The sequence below is a fragment of the Pseudophryne corroboree genome, chromosome 6 (genome assembly GCF_028390025.1).
Source record: "Pseudophryne corroboree isolate aPseCor3 chromosome 6, aPseCor3.hap2, whole genome shotgun sequence".
NCBI classification, from domain to species: Eukaryota; Metazoa; Chordata; class Amphibia; order Anura; family Myobatrachidae; genus Pseudophryne; species Pseudophryne corroboree.
In genome coordinates, this window is record NC_086449.1 from 553585850 (window position 1) to 553603262 (window position 17413).

General features: G+C 44.6%; 1 protein-coding gene across 3 annotated transcripts in view; it reads left to right on the plus strand.

Moving 5' to 3' along the window:
* MON2 (MON2 homolog, regulator of endosome-to-Golgi trafficking) overlaps positions 1 to 17413 on the plus strand; it is a 257814-nt gene that overhangs the window by 186734 nt on the left and 53667 nt on the right. For all 3 annotated transcript variants that reach the window (XM_063927724.1, XM_063927725.1, XM_063927726.1), the window contains 2 exons: positions 6792 to 6982; positions 13355 to 13415. In XM_063927724.1, coding sequence (XP_063783794.1) covers positions 6792 to 6982; positions 13355 to 13415 — 252 coding nt within the window. The remainder of the gene's footprint in view (positions 1 to 6791; positions 6983 to 13354; positions 13416 to 17413) is intronic.

The following is a 17413-nucleotide window of genomic DNA, read 5'->3' on the forward strand; positions in this document are numbered from 1 at the left end:
ACTTTGGTTTCTCTGACGTCCTAGTGGATGCTGGGAACTCCGTAAGTACCATGGGGAATAGCGGCTCCGCAGGAGACTGGGCACAACTAAAGAAAGCTTTAGGACTACCTGGTGTGCACTGGCTCCTCCCACTATGACCCTCCTCCAGACCTCAGTTAGAATCTTGTGCCCGGCTGAGCTGGATGCACACTAGGGGCTCTCCTGAGCTCTTAGAAAAAGAGTTTATTTTAGGTTTTTTATTTTCAGTGAGATCTGCTGGCAACAGACTCACTGCTACGAGGGACTAAGGGGAGAAGAAGCGAACCTACCTGCTTGCAGCTAGCTTCTTAGGCTACTGGACACCATTAGCTCCAGAGGGATCGAACACAGGACCCGACCTCGATCGTCCGGTCCCGGAGCCGCGCCGCCGTCACCCTTACTGAGCCAGAAGCAAGAAGATGGTCCGGAAAATCGGCGGCAGAAGACTTCGGTCTTCAACAAGGTAGCGCACAGCACTGCAGCTGTGCGCCATTGCTCCTCATGCACACCTCACACTCCGGTCACTGATGGGTGCAGGGCGCTGGGGGGTGCGCCCTGAGCAGCAATATTAACACCTTGTCTGGCAAAATAACACAATATATAGTCCTAGACTATATATGTGTAAAATACCCCTGCCAGGATCCATAAAAAAGCGGGAGAAAGTCCGCCGAAAAAGGGGCGGGGCTATCTCCCTCAGCACACTGGCGCCATTTTCTCTTCACAGTGCAGCTGGAAGACAGCTCCCCAGGCTCTCCCCTGTAGTTTTCAGGCTCAAAGGGTTAAAAAGAGAGGGGGGGGGGCACAAAATTTAGGCGCAAATCTGTGTATTATAGCAGCTATAAGGGAAAAATCACTGTGGGTAGTGTGAATCCCTGCATTATATAGCGCTCTGGTGTGTGCTGGCATACTCTCTCTCTGTCTCGCCAAAGGACTTTGTGGGGTCCTGTCCTCAGTCAGAGCATTCCCTGTGTGTGTGCGGTTGTCGGTACGGCTGTGTCGACATGGTTGATGAGGAGGCTTATGTGGAGGCGGAGCAGATGCCGATAAATGTGATGTCGCCCCCTGTGGGGCCGACACCAGAGTGGATGGATAGGTGAAAGGTATTAACCGACAGTGTCAACTCCTTACATAAAAGGCTGGATGACGTAACAGCTGTGGGACAGCCGGCTTCTCAGCCTGTGCCTGCCCAGGCGTCTCAAAGGCCATCAGGGGCTAAAAAACGCCCGCTACCTCAGATGGCAGACACAGATGTTGACACGGAGTCGGACTCCAGTGTCGACGAGGTTGAGACATATACACAATCCACTAGGAACATCCGTTGCATGATCTCGGCAATAAAAATAAATGTGTTACACATTTCTGACATTAACCCAGGTACCACAAAAAAAAAGGGGGTTTTATGTTTGGGGAGAAAAAGCAGCCAGTGTTTTGTTCCCCCATCAGATGAGTGAATGAAGTGTGTAAAGAAGCGTGGGTTCCCCCGATAAGAAACTGGTAATTTCTAAAAAGTTACTGATGGCGTACCCTTTCCCGCCAGAGGATAGGTCACGTTGGGAGATATCCCCTAGGGTGGATAAGGCGCTCACACTTTTGTCAAAAAAGGTGGCACTGCCGTCTTAGGATACGGCCACTTTGAAGGAGCCTGCTGATAAAAAGCAGGGGCTATCCTGAAGTCTGTATATACACACTCAGGTACTATACTGAGACCTGCAATTGCCTCGGCATGGATAGTGCTGCTGCAGAGTGGTCTATTACCCTGTCAGGACAGGGATACTATTTGCTAACCATAGAGCATATTAAAGACGTCGTCTTACATATGAGGGATGCACAGAGGGATATTTGCCGACTGGCATCCAAAATTAATGCAATGTCCATTCTGCCAGGAGGGTATTAGGGACCCGGCAGTGGACAGGCGATGCTGACTTTAGAAGGCACATGAAGATTCTGCCTTATAAGGGTGAGGAATTGTTTGGGGATGGTCTCTGGGACCTCGTATCCACAGCAACAGCTGGGAAGAAAAAAAAAATGTACCTCAAGTTTCCTCACAGCCTAAGAAAGCACCGTAATATAAGCACCTTTCGGCTTCAGAAAAGCAAGCGGGTCAAAGGCGCTACCTTTCTGCACAGAGACAAGGGAAGAGGGAAAAAGCTGCACCAGACAGCCAGTTCCCAGGATCAAAAATCTTCCCCCGCTTCCTCTGAGTCCACCGCATGACGCTGGGGCTCCACAGGTGGAGCCAGGTGCGGTGGGGGCGCGTCTCGGGAACTTCAGCGACCAGTGGGCTCGCTCACAGGTGGATCCCTGGGTTCTGCAAGTAGTATCACAGGGATACAAGCTGGAGTTCGAGGCGACTCCCCCTCGCCGTTACCTCAAATCAGCCTTGCCTGCTGCCCTCGAGGAGAGGTAGTACTGGCGGCAATTCACAAGCTGTACTTCCAGCAGGTGAAATCAAGGTACCCCTCCTTCAACAAGGCCGGGGTTACTATTCCACAATGTTTGTGGTACCGAAACCAGGCGGTTCGGTAAGACCCATTCTAAAATTGAAATCCTTGAACACCTATATACGAAGGTTCAAGTTCAAAATGGAATCGCTCAGGGCGGTTATTGCAAGCCTGGACGAAGGGGATTACATGGTATCACTGGACATCAAGGATGCTTACCTGCATGTCCCCATTTACCCTCCTCACCAGGAGTACCTCAAAATTGTGGTACAGAACTGTCATTACCAATTCCAGACGTTGCCGTTGGTCTGTCCCCGGCACCGAGGGTATTTACCAAGGTAATGGCCGAAATGATGATACTCCTTCGAAAAAAGGGAGTTTTAATTATCTCGTACTTGGACGATCTCCTTATAAAGGCGAGGTCCAGGGAGCAGTTGTTCGTCGGAGTAGCACTATCTCGGGAAGTGCTACAACAGCACGGCTGGATTCTGAATAGTCCAAAGTCGCAGCTGGTTCCTACGACGCGTCTAGTGTTCCTTGGTATGGTTCTGGACACAGAACAAGAAAAAAGGGTTTCTCCCGGAGGAGAAGGCCAAGGAGTTGTCATGTCTAGTCAGAGACCTCCTAATACAAATACAGGTGTCGGTGCATCAATGCACGCGAGTCCTGGGAAATTCCATTCGGCAGGTTCCAGGCAAGGATCTTCCAGTGGGATCTGTTGGACATGAGGTCCGGGTCGCATCTTCAGATGCATCGGCTGATAACCCTGTCTCCAAGGGCCTGGGTGTCGCTGTTGTGGTGGCTGCAGAGTGCTCATCTTCTAGAGGGCCGCAGATTCAGCATACAGGACTGGGTCCTGGTGACCACGGATGCCAGCCTTCGAGGCTGGGGGGCAGTCACACAGGGAAGAAACTTCCAAGGGCTATGGTCAAGTCAGGAGACTTCCCTACACATAAATATTCTGGGACTAAGGGCCATTCACAATGTCCTAAGTCAGGCTAGCCCCTGCTTCAACACCAGCCGGTGCTGATCCAGTCAGACAACATCACGGCGGTCGCCCATGTAAACCAGCAGGGCGGCACAAGAAGCAGGATGGTGATGGCAGAAGCCACAAGGATTTTCCGATGGGCGGAAAATCATGTGTTAGCACTGTCAGCAGTGTTCATTCCCGGAGTGGACAACTGGGAAGCAGACTTTCTCAGCAGGCACGACCTCCACCCGGGAGAGTGGGGACTTCATCCAGAAGTCTTCAAAATGATTGTACACCGTTGAGAAAGGCCACATGTGATGTGATGGCGTCACGCCTCAACAAAAAGCTAAAAAGATATTGCGCCAGGTCAAGGGACCCTCAGGCGAAAGCTGTGGACGCTCTGGTAACACCGTGGGTGTACCAGTCGGTGTATGTGTTCCTTCCTTTGCCTCTCATACCCAAGGTATTGAGAATACTAAGAAGGAGAGGAGTAAGAACTATACTCGTGGTTCCGGATTGGCCAAGAAGAGCTTGGTACCCAGAACTTCAAGAAATGATCTCAGAGGACCCATGGCCTCTGCCGCTCAGACAGGACCTACTGCTGCAGGGGCCCTGCCTGTTCCAAGACTTACCACGGCTGTGTCTGACGGCATGGCGGTTGAACACCGGATCCTAAAGGAAAAAGGCATTCCGGAGGAAGTAATTCCTACGCTGATTAAGGCTAGGAAAGATGTGATCGCAAAATATTATCACCGCATATGGCAAAAATATGTTGCTTGGTGTGAGGCCAGGAAGGCCCCAACGGAGGAATTTCAACTGGGTCGATTTCTGCACTTCCTACAGTCAGGAGTGACTACGGTCCTAAATTTGGGTTACGTTAAGGTCCAGATTTCGGTTCTGTACATTTTCTTCCAAAAAGAACTGGCTTCACTGCCTGAAGTTCAGACTTTTGTTAAGGGAGTGCCTCTAGTGGCACCGTGGGATCTCAACGTGGTGTTGGATTTCCTGCAGTCGCATTGGGTTGAGCCACTTAAATCCGTAGAGCTAAAATACCTCACGTGGAAAGTGGTCATGCTGTTGGCCTTGGCGTCGGCCAGGCGTGTATCAGAATTGGCGGTTTTGTCATGCAAAAGCCCTTATCTGATTTTCATATGGATAGGGCGGAATTGAGGACTCGTTCCCAATCCATTCCTAAGGTGGTATCAGCTTTTCATGTGAACCAACCTATTGTGGTGCCTGCGGCTACGTGGGACTTGGAGGACTCCAAGTTACTGGACGTAGTCAGGGCCCTGAAAATATATGTTTCCAGGACGGCTGGAGTCAGGAAAACTGACTCGCTATTTATCCTGTATGCACCCAACAAGCTGGGTGCTCCTGCTTCTAAGCAGACTATTGCTCGCTGGATCTGTAGCACGATTCAACTTGCACATTCTGCGGCTGGACTGCCGCACCCTAAATCTGTTAAAGCCCATTCCACGAGGAAAGTGGGCTCTTCTTGGGCGGCTCCCCGAGGGGTCTCGGCTTTACAACTTTGCCGAGCTGTTACTTGGTCGGGTTCAAACAATTTTGAAAAAGTCTGCAAGTTTGATACCCTGGCTGAGGAGGACCTTGAGTTTGCTCATTCGGTGCTGCAGAGTCATCCGCACTCTTCCGCCCATTTGGGAGCTTTGGTATAATCCCCATGGTCCTTACGGAGTTCCCAGCATCCACTAGGACGTCAGAGAAAATAAGATTTTACTCACCGGTAAATCTATTTCTCGTAGTCCGTAGTGGATGCTGGGCGCCCATCCCAAGTGCGGATTGTCTGCAATACTTGTATATAGTTATTGCCTAACTAAAGGGTTATTGTTATGAGCCATCTGTTAGTGAGGCTCAGTTATATTTCATACTGTTAACTGGGTATAATATCACGAGTTATACGGTGTGATTGGTGTGGCTGGTATGAGTCTTACCCGGGATTCAAAATCCTTCCTTATTGTGTCGGCTCTTCCGGGCACAGTATCCTAACTGAGGTCTGGAGGAGGGTCATAGTGGGAGGAGCCAGTGCACACCAGGTAGTCCTAAAGCTTTCTTTAGTTGTGCCCAGTCTCCTGCGGTGCCGCTATTCCCCATGGTCCTTACGGAGTTCCCAGCATCCACTACGGACTACGAGAAATAGATTTACCGGTGAGTAAAATCTTATTTTTTCATATTTATTCTGCTTTACTGCAGAGTGACTAGTGCAGACTGCTCTCCTACCTAGATTATATTATTGTCTGCCACGATTTTGCAGTGAAATGGTTGAAACGTCGCACCTAGCGGCCTAGCACCACTAATTCAATACCCCCTGATAGTTTTATGCTTTTGATTTTAAATATTTAAAGTCAGACTAAGAGACCAGTAATGTTACTTCAGACGTTAGGGCAAAAGCATATCAATGGATATGGAAAGTCTGCTTACTACATTTTCAGATTAAATGGATCATTATGGCTATTTGTAGTCGGTAAAGAATACATTTGTGGACTTTTCAGAAAAGTTTAAAAAAAATTAGTTTCTCTTTTTTAATAGGTTTTAGCTCTACTTTTCAAATGTAATCCTTATTCTATCTGGTCTCTACAATAAGCCTCTTTCCTGCACATTATCTAGAAAACAAGATGTAAAATGTTTGCAATTTTGCGCTTTTTCTATAGCAGCTGGTTTTTAACATGAATACCAAATATAATAGGACCACAGAGAAAAAGACTTTTAAAAACTAGCGCTGCCAGAAGGTATTAAAACCAAAAGGTTGTATCCTTGATCCAGAAGAACGGTCAGGTGTTTCCACTTATTAAGAGTGAGTGTCTTTCTTAATATGTGGAAACACCTGACCGTTCTTCTGGATCAAGGATACAACCTTTTGGTTTTAATACCTTCTAAGAGCGCTAGTTTTTAAACGTCTCTGTGGTCCTGCACATTATCTAGTTTGAACTCAGTAGTGAAACTTACACTGTTTAATTAGAGATATTGCAATCAGTAAATTGCTAGAAAGGATATTATTTTAATATCACACAGCACTTCTGAATATGTGCCATGTTTTACCACTAGATGTCAGTGAAGACAACTTACAAGATCTTGTTGCATTCTTGTACAGTAGATAGGGTGAAATGATTCCCCCACAGGGGTTTATAGTCTGTTTGCTCAGCAATAGGTGTATACGTACTCACACACGCATTAAGGACCATTTTGTAGAAATCCCAGTAGCTGAATACTAATGTAAATATGGGGAAAACATACAAAATCTATGCAGGTCAGAATCACAACCATTGCCCCAGCACTGCTAACCACTCCACCACCTGTATATAAGTGAGTGTGTTATATTGTGTGTCCTTTCCTTCTCTCCTCAGACCTTAAGAGTGCCATTGAGCCTGAAGTATGCTTGTCCTTCGGAAAGCACATGGAAGCTGGCAGTATCCTCCCTACTAAAAGTGCTCTCGGTTGGCTTACCTGTTGCACGTCAGCATGCTTCTTCTGGGAAATTTGATAGCATGTGGCCAGAACTTGCCAATACATTTGAAGATTTTTTATTTACAAAAAGGCATGTATTAATAAAATTATTTATTTATATAGCATCATCATCAGTGCTTGACAATTTGGAATCAATACAAAACTAAAACAAAATAAGGCAAATTATTGCCATATGGACAAAGAGGTAAGGAGCCCTGCTCCTAATCTAGAGAAGAATAAGGGTTTGGTGTATTAGAGCAAGGGTATTAGGCAAGGTGTATTCCAGCTGCTGTGGAACTTCACATCCCAGCATGCCCTGCCACAGTTTTTAGCATGCCCTAACAGCAAGCGTGGCAGAGCATGCTGGGATGTGTAGTTCCACAACAGCAAGAGGGTCTCATGTTGAATGCCCTTGCATTAGAGAGCAGAATGTGTTCCAACTAAATTGCAGTGGGGCAAAGTGCACAGCAGGTTATATTGCGTAGTTGCAGGGTCATTTGTAGAAGTTAGTGTAGTTTGCAAATATTGCTGGTCTTTTGTTTAACCATCTGAATCATGAACGTCATGGATAATTTCATAAATTGAGGTAATATCCATATTATACACGTTATTGTATTAAATAGATGTATATTTAAAAGTATCTTGGAGGCCGATTCAACTAGACTTGAGTTTGCCTAAAATTGGTTAATACTGGTTAGAAATATGTGGCCATGGCTTTTTGCTGTTCATATAGAAATCCATGTTAAGTTAACATGGGTCTCAATGGGAGTTCATCTGGATTTTACTTTTGCAGCTTCAGACTAGGTGAAACGTAGGTAGAAAATCCTCATTTTAAGACAAAAATTGTATATGGACCAATACCCCAGGAATGCCACTCCCAATGTAGATGTTTCTAAAGCAGAAAAATGGGTTAAATAATGTGGAACATGTGTGTTGCTGTTGTATTGATGTGAAAGGGGTTTTTGAACTTGCAGATAGATGGTAGTTGCAAGTGTTTTCTTCCCCAACTTTTTACAAACTTGTATATACACACTTAAAAATCACTGTAGAGATACTTTGATGTACCTCAAAATACTCTAAACCAGTGATTCCCAAACATTTTGAATCATGGCGCCCTAGAGTATCCAAATTCTTCTCGTGTCACCTCTGTAGCCTCTTTGTTCGTTTTTTTATTATTTTTTTCAATTCTGCGGTGCAGTGTTTCGCCAACATCACCACAGGCCATTCAGACTCAGGAATCTGACCATGCTGTAAGTGACAATTCAGCACTTTCTATATGGCTAATTTGTATTTTTGGTGAGTGTAATAGGGGTGCGGATTATTAGATTGACATTTAAAAGGTCTACAGTCAATAGGTCTACCACTAATGGTAGACGAGCATTACATCGACACAAGTTACTGCGCTCGGCACAGATTACTACTCCCAATCGTAGTCCACATGGATGGTAAAGTATGAAAAAGATAGAAACAAAATGAAAAACTTGTATCCATATGTGTGTCGACCATTTTGACCATGTTGACATTTTGAACTGTCTACCTTTTATATGTCGACCTTTTGACCCTGTCGACCTATTGCATATCTACCGTTAGTGGTAGACCTTTTGTCTGTAGATCTATAGTCTGGATACCGTATAGTTTCTAACCTTGAATCAACCCAGGGGAAGAAGAGAGACTTTGTTATTCCCAGTAACTGTTAAAACATTTACTGGACGTTGCATTAATTATATTCAAAGGATAATATATGTCTCCAACAACCCAGTAAGACAACTGACCTTTTACTAGTTTTCCAGTTTACACTGTCTCCTTGCATCATGCACTAATTCAAGCTGCTCTCACTGTCATGAGCTGATGCACTTAGGGGTCTATTTATTAAGCCTTGGCGAGAGATATAGGGCCTAATTCAGATTTGATTGCAGCAGCAAGTTTGTTAGCAAATGAGCTAAACCATGTGCACTGCAGAAGGGGGGGGGGCAATATAACGTGCAGAGAGAGTTAGATTTGGATGGGTTATTTTCTTTCTGTGCAGGGTAAATACTGTCTGCTTTATTTTTACACTGCAATTTAGATTTCAGTTTGGACACACCCCACACAAATCTAACTCTCTCTGCACATGTTATATCTGCCCCCCTGCAGTGCACATGGGGGGTAATTCCAAGTTGATCGCAGCAGGATTTTTGATAGCAACTGGGCAAAACCATGTGCACTGCAGGGGGCGCAGATATAACATGTGCAGAGAGAGTTAGATTTGGGTGGGTTATTTTATTTCTGTGCAGGGTAAATACTGGCTGCTTTATTTTTACACTGCAAATTAGATTGCAGATTGAACACACCACACCCAAATCTAACTCTCTCTGCACATGTTATATCTGCCCCCCCTGCAGTGCACATGGTTTTGCCCAACTGCTAACAGAATTCCTGCTGCGATCAACTTGGAATTACCCCCATGGTATTTCCCATTTGCTAACAAAGTTGCTGCTACGATCAGTTCTGAATTAGGCCCTTAGTGCCAGCCAATCCGTTCCTAACTGCCATGTAGAAAAATGACAGGAGCTTGATGGTTGGTACTTTATCTCTCTCCAAGGTTTAGTAAATAGACCCTTGCATATCTTTGTTCTTGTTTTGTAATCGACCGAGAGAGACTATTTTTCTGGGTTAAAAAAAAAGAAATGGGGTCTTCCCTTTTCTTTGCAAACCCCCTCTTATTGGGTAGCAGGGTTGACTGCTTACACCGCAGGAGTCTGAAGACTTTTGTGCTATTCTGGAGCTTTCACTATTCAAATATGTGCTCATTTTCAGCTCTGTTCCTACGACCTTGTCCACACAGAGAGAGGAATCTCAATGTTCCTGGCTACTAGAGTTGCCTGAAGAACAAGGCCAGATAATCAGTTATGATACGGACAATGGGGGTCATTCCGAGTTGTTCGCTCGCAAGCTGCTTTTAGCAGCTTTGCACACGCTAAGCCGCCGCCTACTGGGAGTGAATCTTAGCTTCTTAAAATTGCGAACGAAAGATTCGCAATATTGCGATAAGACCTCTCTGTGCAGTTTCTGAGTAACTCGAGACTTACTCGGCATCTGCGATCAGTTCAGTGCTTGTCGTTCCTGGTTTGACGTCACAAACACACCCAGCGTTCGGCCAGACACTCCTCCGTTTCTCCAGCCACTCCCGCTTTTTTCCCAGAAACGGTAGCGTTTTTTCACACACACCCATAAAACGGCCAGTTTCCGCCCAGAAACACCCACTTCCTGTCAATCACATTACGATGACCAGAACGAGGAAAAAAACGTGAGTAAAATTCCTAACTGCATAGCAAATTTACTTGGCGCAGTCGCAGTGCGGACATTGCGCATGCGCACTAAGCGGAAAATCGCTGCGATGCGAAGAAATTTACCGAGCGAACAACTCGGAATGACCCCCAATAGCTGTTCTGTTTCCTCCATTTTTATACCTATGGCTTTTTTAATGCCTAGAGGTTATCTTAAGTAATTATGTTTTCAGGGTTTCTTAGTTGGTTAATGTAATTAGTTTAGTGTCTCCACATTGTGGTGGTTGTAATGAGCAAAACGGTGAGTTCACTTTCTCTGTAAACAGGTGGCACAAACATTCTAAATGGAATAGAAAGACACTATTTTGTAGCTGCCAAAAACATCACGAGTTTCTTTTTCTACATGTCTTTTGCAACATAATAAATCACATTTACAAGTATATGTAATAATCCTTTGCAAGATAATAATAGAACTTTATTCATTGGATTTTGCAGCATTTCATTAAGTATTGGCAAAGCAGGATTGGTGTTGTTGCCCACCCATTGCGCTGTACTCCCCTTGAACCCATGACTTTCCAGAGTGGTTTAACCCTATATTCTATTTCTGCATATTTTACAAGTTGTTATTGTATTCACTTCTTGTTTCATTTGTTTTCTGTTCCTCATGCTCCTATCCTTCTCCACTCTCTTTCATACCTTCAGCCATATTTTCTCAGTGATGTATGGCCTCTGCTCCTTTTTTCCAATCTTTCCTACATTGAATACCTTTGGCAGATGAGTTGAGTGGTTCCCCTTAATGCCTTGTCGTGCATCAGTCCCCGGGACCCAGTTATTGGGTCTGGCACTGTGCCCTGCTGTTTCCAGATTCCTTTCAACCTCACCTGTGTGATTTCTTTCTGTTACTGTGGGTGCGGCTTCCTCCCCGGTGTGATGCCGGTCCATGGGCACCGCCATGTTGGAGTGACATCAATTCTGAGAAGGAGTTTCCCAAACATGTGACTGGCCAGGCCAATCACTGGCAACAGTGTCCTATTTAATTCTTCAGGTGCTGGCAGGTAGTTTGATAATTTGGTACCTTGGCTCCTGGTTCCTGTGTGTTTTAAACGTATCATGTTACTGAGATCTGTTAACCCTGAGATCTTGCTGGGCAATCCTGCTAATCTGCATTATGCAAGCCTGAAACCCTCCTGGGTTATCCTACTAAAAGCTGCATTGTATAACTCTGAAACCCTGCTGGGGTATTCTGCTAAAACCTTCACTGTGCTGTAATGCGATTCTGCTAAAAACTGCACTGTGCATTCCTGATGGACAATCCTTCTAACCTGCACTCTGCAATCCTGATAATGCACTAATCCAGTGGTTTCCAAACTTTTTTGAATCACGGCGCCCTAGAATATCAGAATTTTTTTCACGGCACCCCTAGGCCAAAAATGTCTTATTGGGAAATTTAGAAAGAAATATTACATTAAGTAGATCACGTTTATATGTCATCCATAGGGTCAGTTGTGTGGTGAGGGACAAGATTTGCTTCTGTTTAGCCACATATTTTATGACTGGCAGCCACCAGCACTGGTTTTGCCTATTATATTGACCAAGAATAATTTGAATTGGTCCTGGACCACCAACCCAGGGCACCCCTGCAAGTCTCCCGAGGCACCCCAGGGAGCCACGGCACACAGTTTGGGAACATCTGCACTAATCACTGCACAGTACAGTAAAATGTGCTATTTAGATTTCTTGTTCTGTACTATGGATACCTGCAAAACTGTACCTGGTTCTGCTTTCTGCACCTTGTATATCTACAGAGTCTCTTTACCTGTGTGTGTGCCACATTGTGCTGCTCCTGCTATCTTCTATCAGTCATGATAGATGACTTCTGATTCTAGTCTGTATAATATGACTATCTAGCTTGACTAATGTTCCAGTCACCCCAGCTCGTCCAAGGAGCCCTGACCAGAATCCCAGTCCTCTTAGTATTGCCATGATATACTTAAGGTGTGTACACACAGTGCGATATTACCTTGCGATTTTGACTATATAGTCAAAATCGCAAGAAAAGTTAGTGCAAATTTCAAGGTGTTAGTCACCTTACGATACCGATCCGGTCCCGTGGGGTCGTTATCGCAAGGTTAGATAGGCTGTGCAGGCAAGTCAATTTTGACTGTCTAGTACTAAGGTATAGTCAAAATCGCACATAGCCAATATCGTAAGCACGCAAAGTCAATATTGCATACTCCTAATCACACAGTTAATATCGCAGATAGACAAAATCTCACCGTGTGTATGCACCTTTAGGCTTTAAAATCACAATGGGCAAAGAAAATAGTTTGATTAAAACAAAAGCTAGCTCTTGAGTGAATGGAATAGTACCAAGGGAGAAAATGTCAATGTCCTAATGTCCACACACCAATACGCTACAAATTTTGTTAGCCAGGAAGAGAAATATCTTTTATTGGTTAATTTACGGACTGATTAAACACTTAACTGTCATAAATTGTATAATTTGCCATTCTGAGAGAAGTGGGGAAATTGTTATAATCGTAGGGTAGATGTAGGTGCCTCCTCAACCGTTGCTTGCAAATATTTATTCTTCAGGCAGAAAAGATTCCTGTTAAAGTGACAGTTGGTTACTGTCAGTAGTTCCCCAAAGCCCAAGGCAAAATGATCTCACCCATTCTTCATAGGTTCGTAAATAACTTTTTACCTCCTTTTGTTTTCATATTGCTTCATAATAAACTATGTATCATTACTACTTTAATTCTGAGTCATATTTGTGAAATACTGTTGGGGGAAAAAAAAAATACAACCTGACCATTTCTAGCGAGTTATATAATCCTGTGGGTTTATCAAAGGCGGATAATGTCATTGCAAAATAACATGCAGTTTTCTTAAGAAGTGTGATGGCTGGAATCCGTTAGCAGAGTATTGCCAATAAACCTCCCTTTCTAGTGATTGTGAAGTGTGTGTGTTTTTATGGAGAAAAACATCCTGTGTATGAACTAGTACAGTTTATCTTGTTTATTAAGTAAACTAGGCCATGGCAAATTGTTCATGAAAAATCCTGAATGGAATCCAAGGACTATTTTATTTCACTTTAACATGAAATGTTATTCCACACACTGCATCTCTTTGCTTCCAGGAACTACCACCAGAGTAATACTGTTTTTTTTATCTTTTTTTTTTTTTTTTTTTTCTAGCTCTCCTCCAGATAATCTTTCAATTGAAGAGTTTCAGAGAAACGAGATTATTGATGTAGAGGTGAGTGGAGCAAGAGGAGAGAGCTCTCTTTGTAATGCCATCTGTGTGAGAAAGGGAAAGGAAAATGGCAATATTCTTTTGCCGGTAACTTGAGCGCAATTAAACAAAATTTCATGTGCAAATATATAGATCTTCTTTGAATGAGGTGGTTTCATAAAACCCATAGAACAATTTGAGTACAGATCGTAACCAAATGTATTCTCAGCATAAATACAGAGCATAGGAATGCAAGGACAAACTTCCTTGAAATCACTGTAAGGCAAATATGGGACATTGCTTTTAGTTTTCTATGTATCTTTGTCCTGATTGTAACAATTCTCTTCTTACACCAAATGAAGAGTTCTGCAGAGTGAAGCATGTTGAATGTGCACAATCATTGTTATGATATTCACTGCTATTGAGTTAGTTTTTTCATAATATTTGGATCTTTTACACTTAAAATATTTTTTTCAGTTTTAGATTTGTTTTATTTTTAATTGAGACACCCCTAAGGAGCATATGCTATTACTAATTAGAGGGGAAAGGCTATTCAATTGAATAGAATTTTCCCTGCACCGAAAATCAGGGGTTAATGTGCAGAAACTGACTGATTCTGCCTAAGCTCTGAAACCACTTTTCCTGCACGTTAACACCCAATGTTGCCTTTTTCTGGCTCACTTTTCCTCACAGCTCCTGATACTGTGATGAAAAGTACACCCTCAGGGATTAATCCCCGCTGATTAAATAGGCCCGGCGCAGTAATTAGCCTGTAGCTAATATGCCCCTATATGTACATTTCTTCTAGATTTCAGACCTATAGTCTCTCATTATTTTTAATAGTGTATTTTTGTATGTGTTTGTGAGATGGATATGAGCAATTTGACCATTTACATTAGTTCATCTAGTGCTGCACATTTTCATGATTTCATGTGTAAGCTGCAAACAAACCGTGTTACTACAAACATTGATTAATAAACAATAATGTTTTTAAGGGCCTGATATTTGTGGAGTAAGCAGCTATTATTCAAATTGCTAGTGCGCTCACAGTGGGGCAGATGTATTAACTTGGAGATGGCATAAGGAAGTGATAAACCAGTGATATGTGCAAGGTGATACACGCACCAGCCAATCAGCTCCAATATGTAAATTAACAGTTAGGATCTGATTGGCTGGTGCCTTTATCACCTTGCACATATCACTGGTTTATCACTTCCTTATACCGTCTCCAGGTTAATACATCTGCCACAATGATTGGTGAAGGACAGACAAAGTGCAGGACCTCTGTATAGTAATAGCATGCATATGTACAGTAACACAATATTTCAATGTATCTGCAAATCATAGCATTGGAGCCATGTAAAAAACTGTTGTAGATATTATACTGTGCAACTCTGAACTTCCTATTGAGAGTCTGATGTATTTCCAGTTACCTTGATTATATGAATCATCATTATGATCCTTAGGTGTGTGTGTACAGATTATTCACAGATTGTGTTAATTAAGTTAGTCAGGTAATGTGGGTTGCTCCAGGATGGTTTCAGTATAATATTCCGGCTGTCAGGATCCCGGTGATCAGGAGACCGACGCTGGGATCATGACAGCTGGAATACTAGCGGCGAGCGCAGCGCGTCCCCTCGTGGACTCTCTGTACTCTCCATGCTTCAGGCCCGGTGGTGACCTTTTTGTCACCACAGGGTTATACTCCTCGGGTTGTGACGTTGACCACCGCCTGGGTGGGGAATCTGGTCGGTGGTCAGGATTCCAGCCCGCCAGTATTTCACCAGGTGTCGGGATTCCAGCATCGGTATACTGACAGCTGGCATCCCGACAGCCAGCAAACTGAATACCTCCCCTCCAGGACATCACCATATGTTTCATTGTCCACTTGATGATTGGGACATTTTCATCTTATCCTGCTACCTCATTTCTATATGCTCTCCTCTCCACCCCCCAACGCTACAGAAGGATTTTCCTGCACTATTTCTCATACGTCCTGGAGGATGCTGGGGATGCTTCAAGAACCATGGGGTATAGACAGGATCCGCAGGAGACATGGGCACTTTAAGACTTTAAAAGGGGTATGAACTGGCTCCTCCCTCTATGCCCCTCCTCCAGACTCCAGTTAGATTCTGTGCCCAGACAGACTGGTCACACACTGAGGAGCTCTACTGAGTTTCTTGGAAAAGACTTTATGTTAGGTTTATTATTTTCAGGGAGCACTGCTGGCAACAGTCTCCCTGCTTCGTGGGACTGAGGGGAGAGAAGCAGACCTACTTATCTGAGATCAAAGGCTCTGCTTCTTAGGCCATTAGCTCCAGAGTGTCTGATCACTTGGTAGGCCTAGCTGCTCGTTCCCGGAGCCGCGCCGTCACCCCCCTCGCAGAGCCAGAAGAAAGAAGCCGGGTGAGTAAAGGAAGAACAGAAGACTTCAGTGATGGCAGAAGACTTTGTGATTCTGAGGTACTGCGCAGCGGGCGCGCTGCGCGCCATTGCTCCCACACACAAGCGGCACTACAAGGGTGCAGGGAGCAGGGGGGGCACCCTGGGCAGCATGTATACTTCAGATAAAAACTGGCAAAAGAGATATTAAGTGCCTGAGCACCTAATACAGACCCCCGCCAGTATAAATATATAGAAAATAGAGGGGCTGAAGCGCACCATTAAGGGGGCGTGGGCTTAGCCCTCACAGCTCGATCCAGCGCCATTTTCTCCTCAAAAACGCTGACCCTGCCAATAAAGCACTGCTGAACAGGTCACAGTGAAAAACAGGGGGGGCCACAGTTGTTTAGTGCAATATGTATAATGTATATGGTGTAAATAGAGCTGGTAAAACGTCTGCTGTGTTTCCCTGACAGAAAGTACTGGGTCTATTCCTTACAGTCGGCATGTCTGAGGCTGAGGGCTCTGCCACAAACGGCTATGGGAATGTCTGTCGGCACTGCCGACTCCTGATGGTACTTGGTTCATGTATATAAGTGTCAACATGTCAGTAGATGTATGCTTTCCAATGAGAAAACTATATGGGAGACACAGGCGTGTGTGGGTGTCCCTGTCGGCACCGACTAATCTGACTGGGTAAAAAAAATGACATGATAATGTGATGCATTTCAGAAATCTAAACCTGTATGTATATATATCAGTGATCGCGCTGAGACCAAAAAAAAGTGGGTCCCAGGGACCCCTCACTTTTAAAAATTGGGGTCCTACTTGTCCTTTTCTGGGTCCCATCGGAATGAAGGTTTTAATTAGTCTAATTAATGATTCAAACATAAAAACACAAACTTGATTTGGACACTACAAAAGGGGTGCAAGGGGGAGGATGGGGTGACGATGCTGCTGGGCTGTGTAGCATACAGGACACCCCGCACTTTAGATGTAATTAGACATTTTGGTGACCTTGTGGCAGAAAGAGAATTGGTTCTCCCGCACTGAGACTGAAAACTGCGACAGTGCGCGCCGATGGCGCGCTGAAATTTTTTAGGGGTGTAGCTTCGTGGGGAAGGGGCGTGGTCACATAATAGTACCAATTCACATTATTCCACACAGTAGTACCGCTTATACACATTGCACCAGGTAGAACCTCCTATACACACTGAGCCAAGGAGAGCACGTTATTCACATTGCACCAGGTAGAGCACGTTATACACATTGCGCCACACATTGCACCAGGTAGAGCACGTTATACGTATTGCGCCAGGTAGAGCACGTTATTCACATTGCGCCAGGCAGAGCACGTTATTCACATTGCGCCAGGTAGAGCACGTTATACGTATTGCACCAGGTAGAGCACGTTATTCACATTGCGCCAGGCAGAGCACGTTATTCACATTGCGCCAGGCAGAGCACGTTATTCACATTGCGCCAGGCAGAGCACGTTATTCACATTGCGCCAGGCAGAGCACGTTATTCACATTGCGCCAGGCAGAGCACGTTATTCACATTGCGCCAGGCAGAGCACGTTATTCACATTGCGCCAGGCAGAGCACGTTATTCACATTGCGCCAGGTAGAGCACTTAAC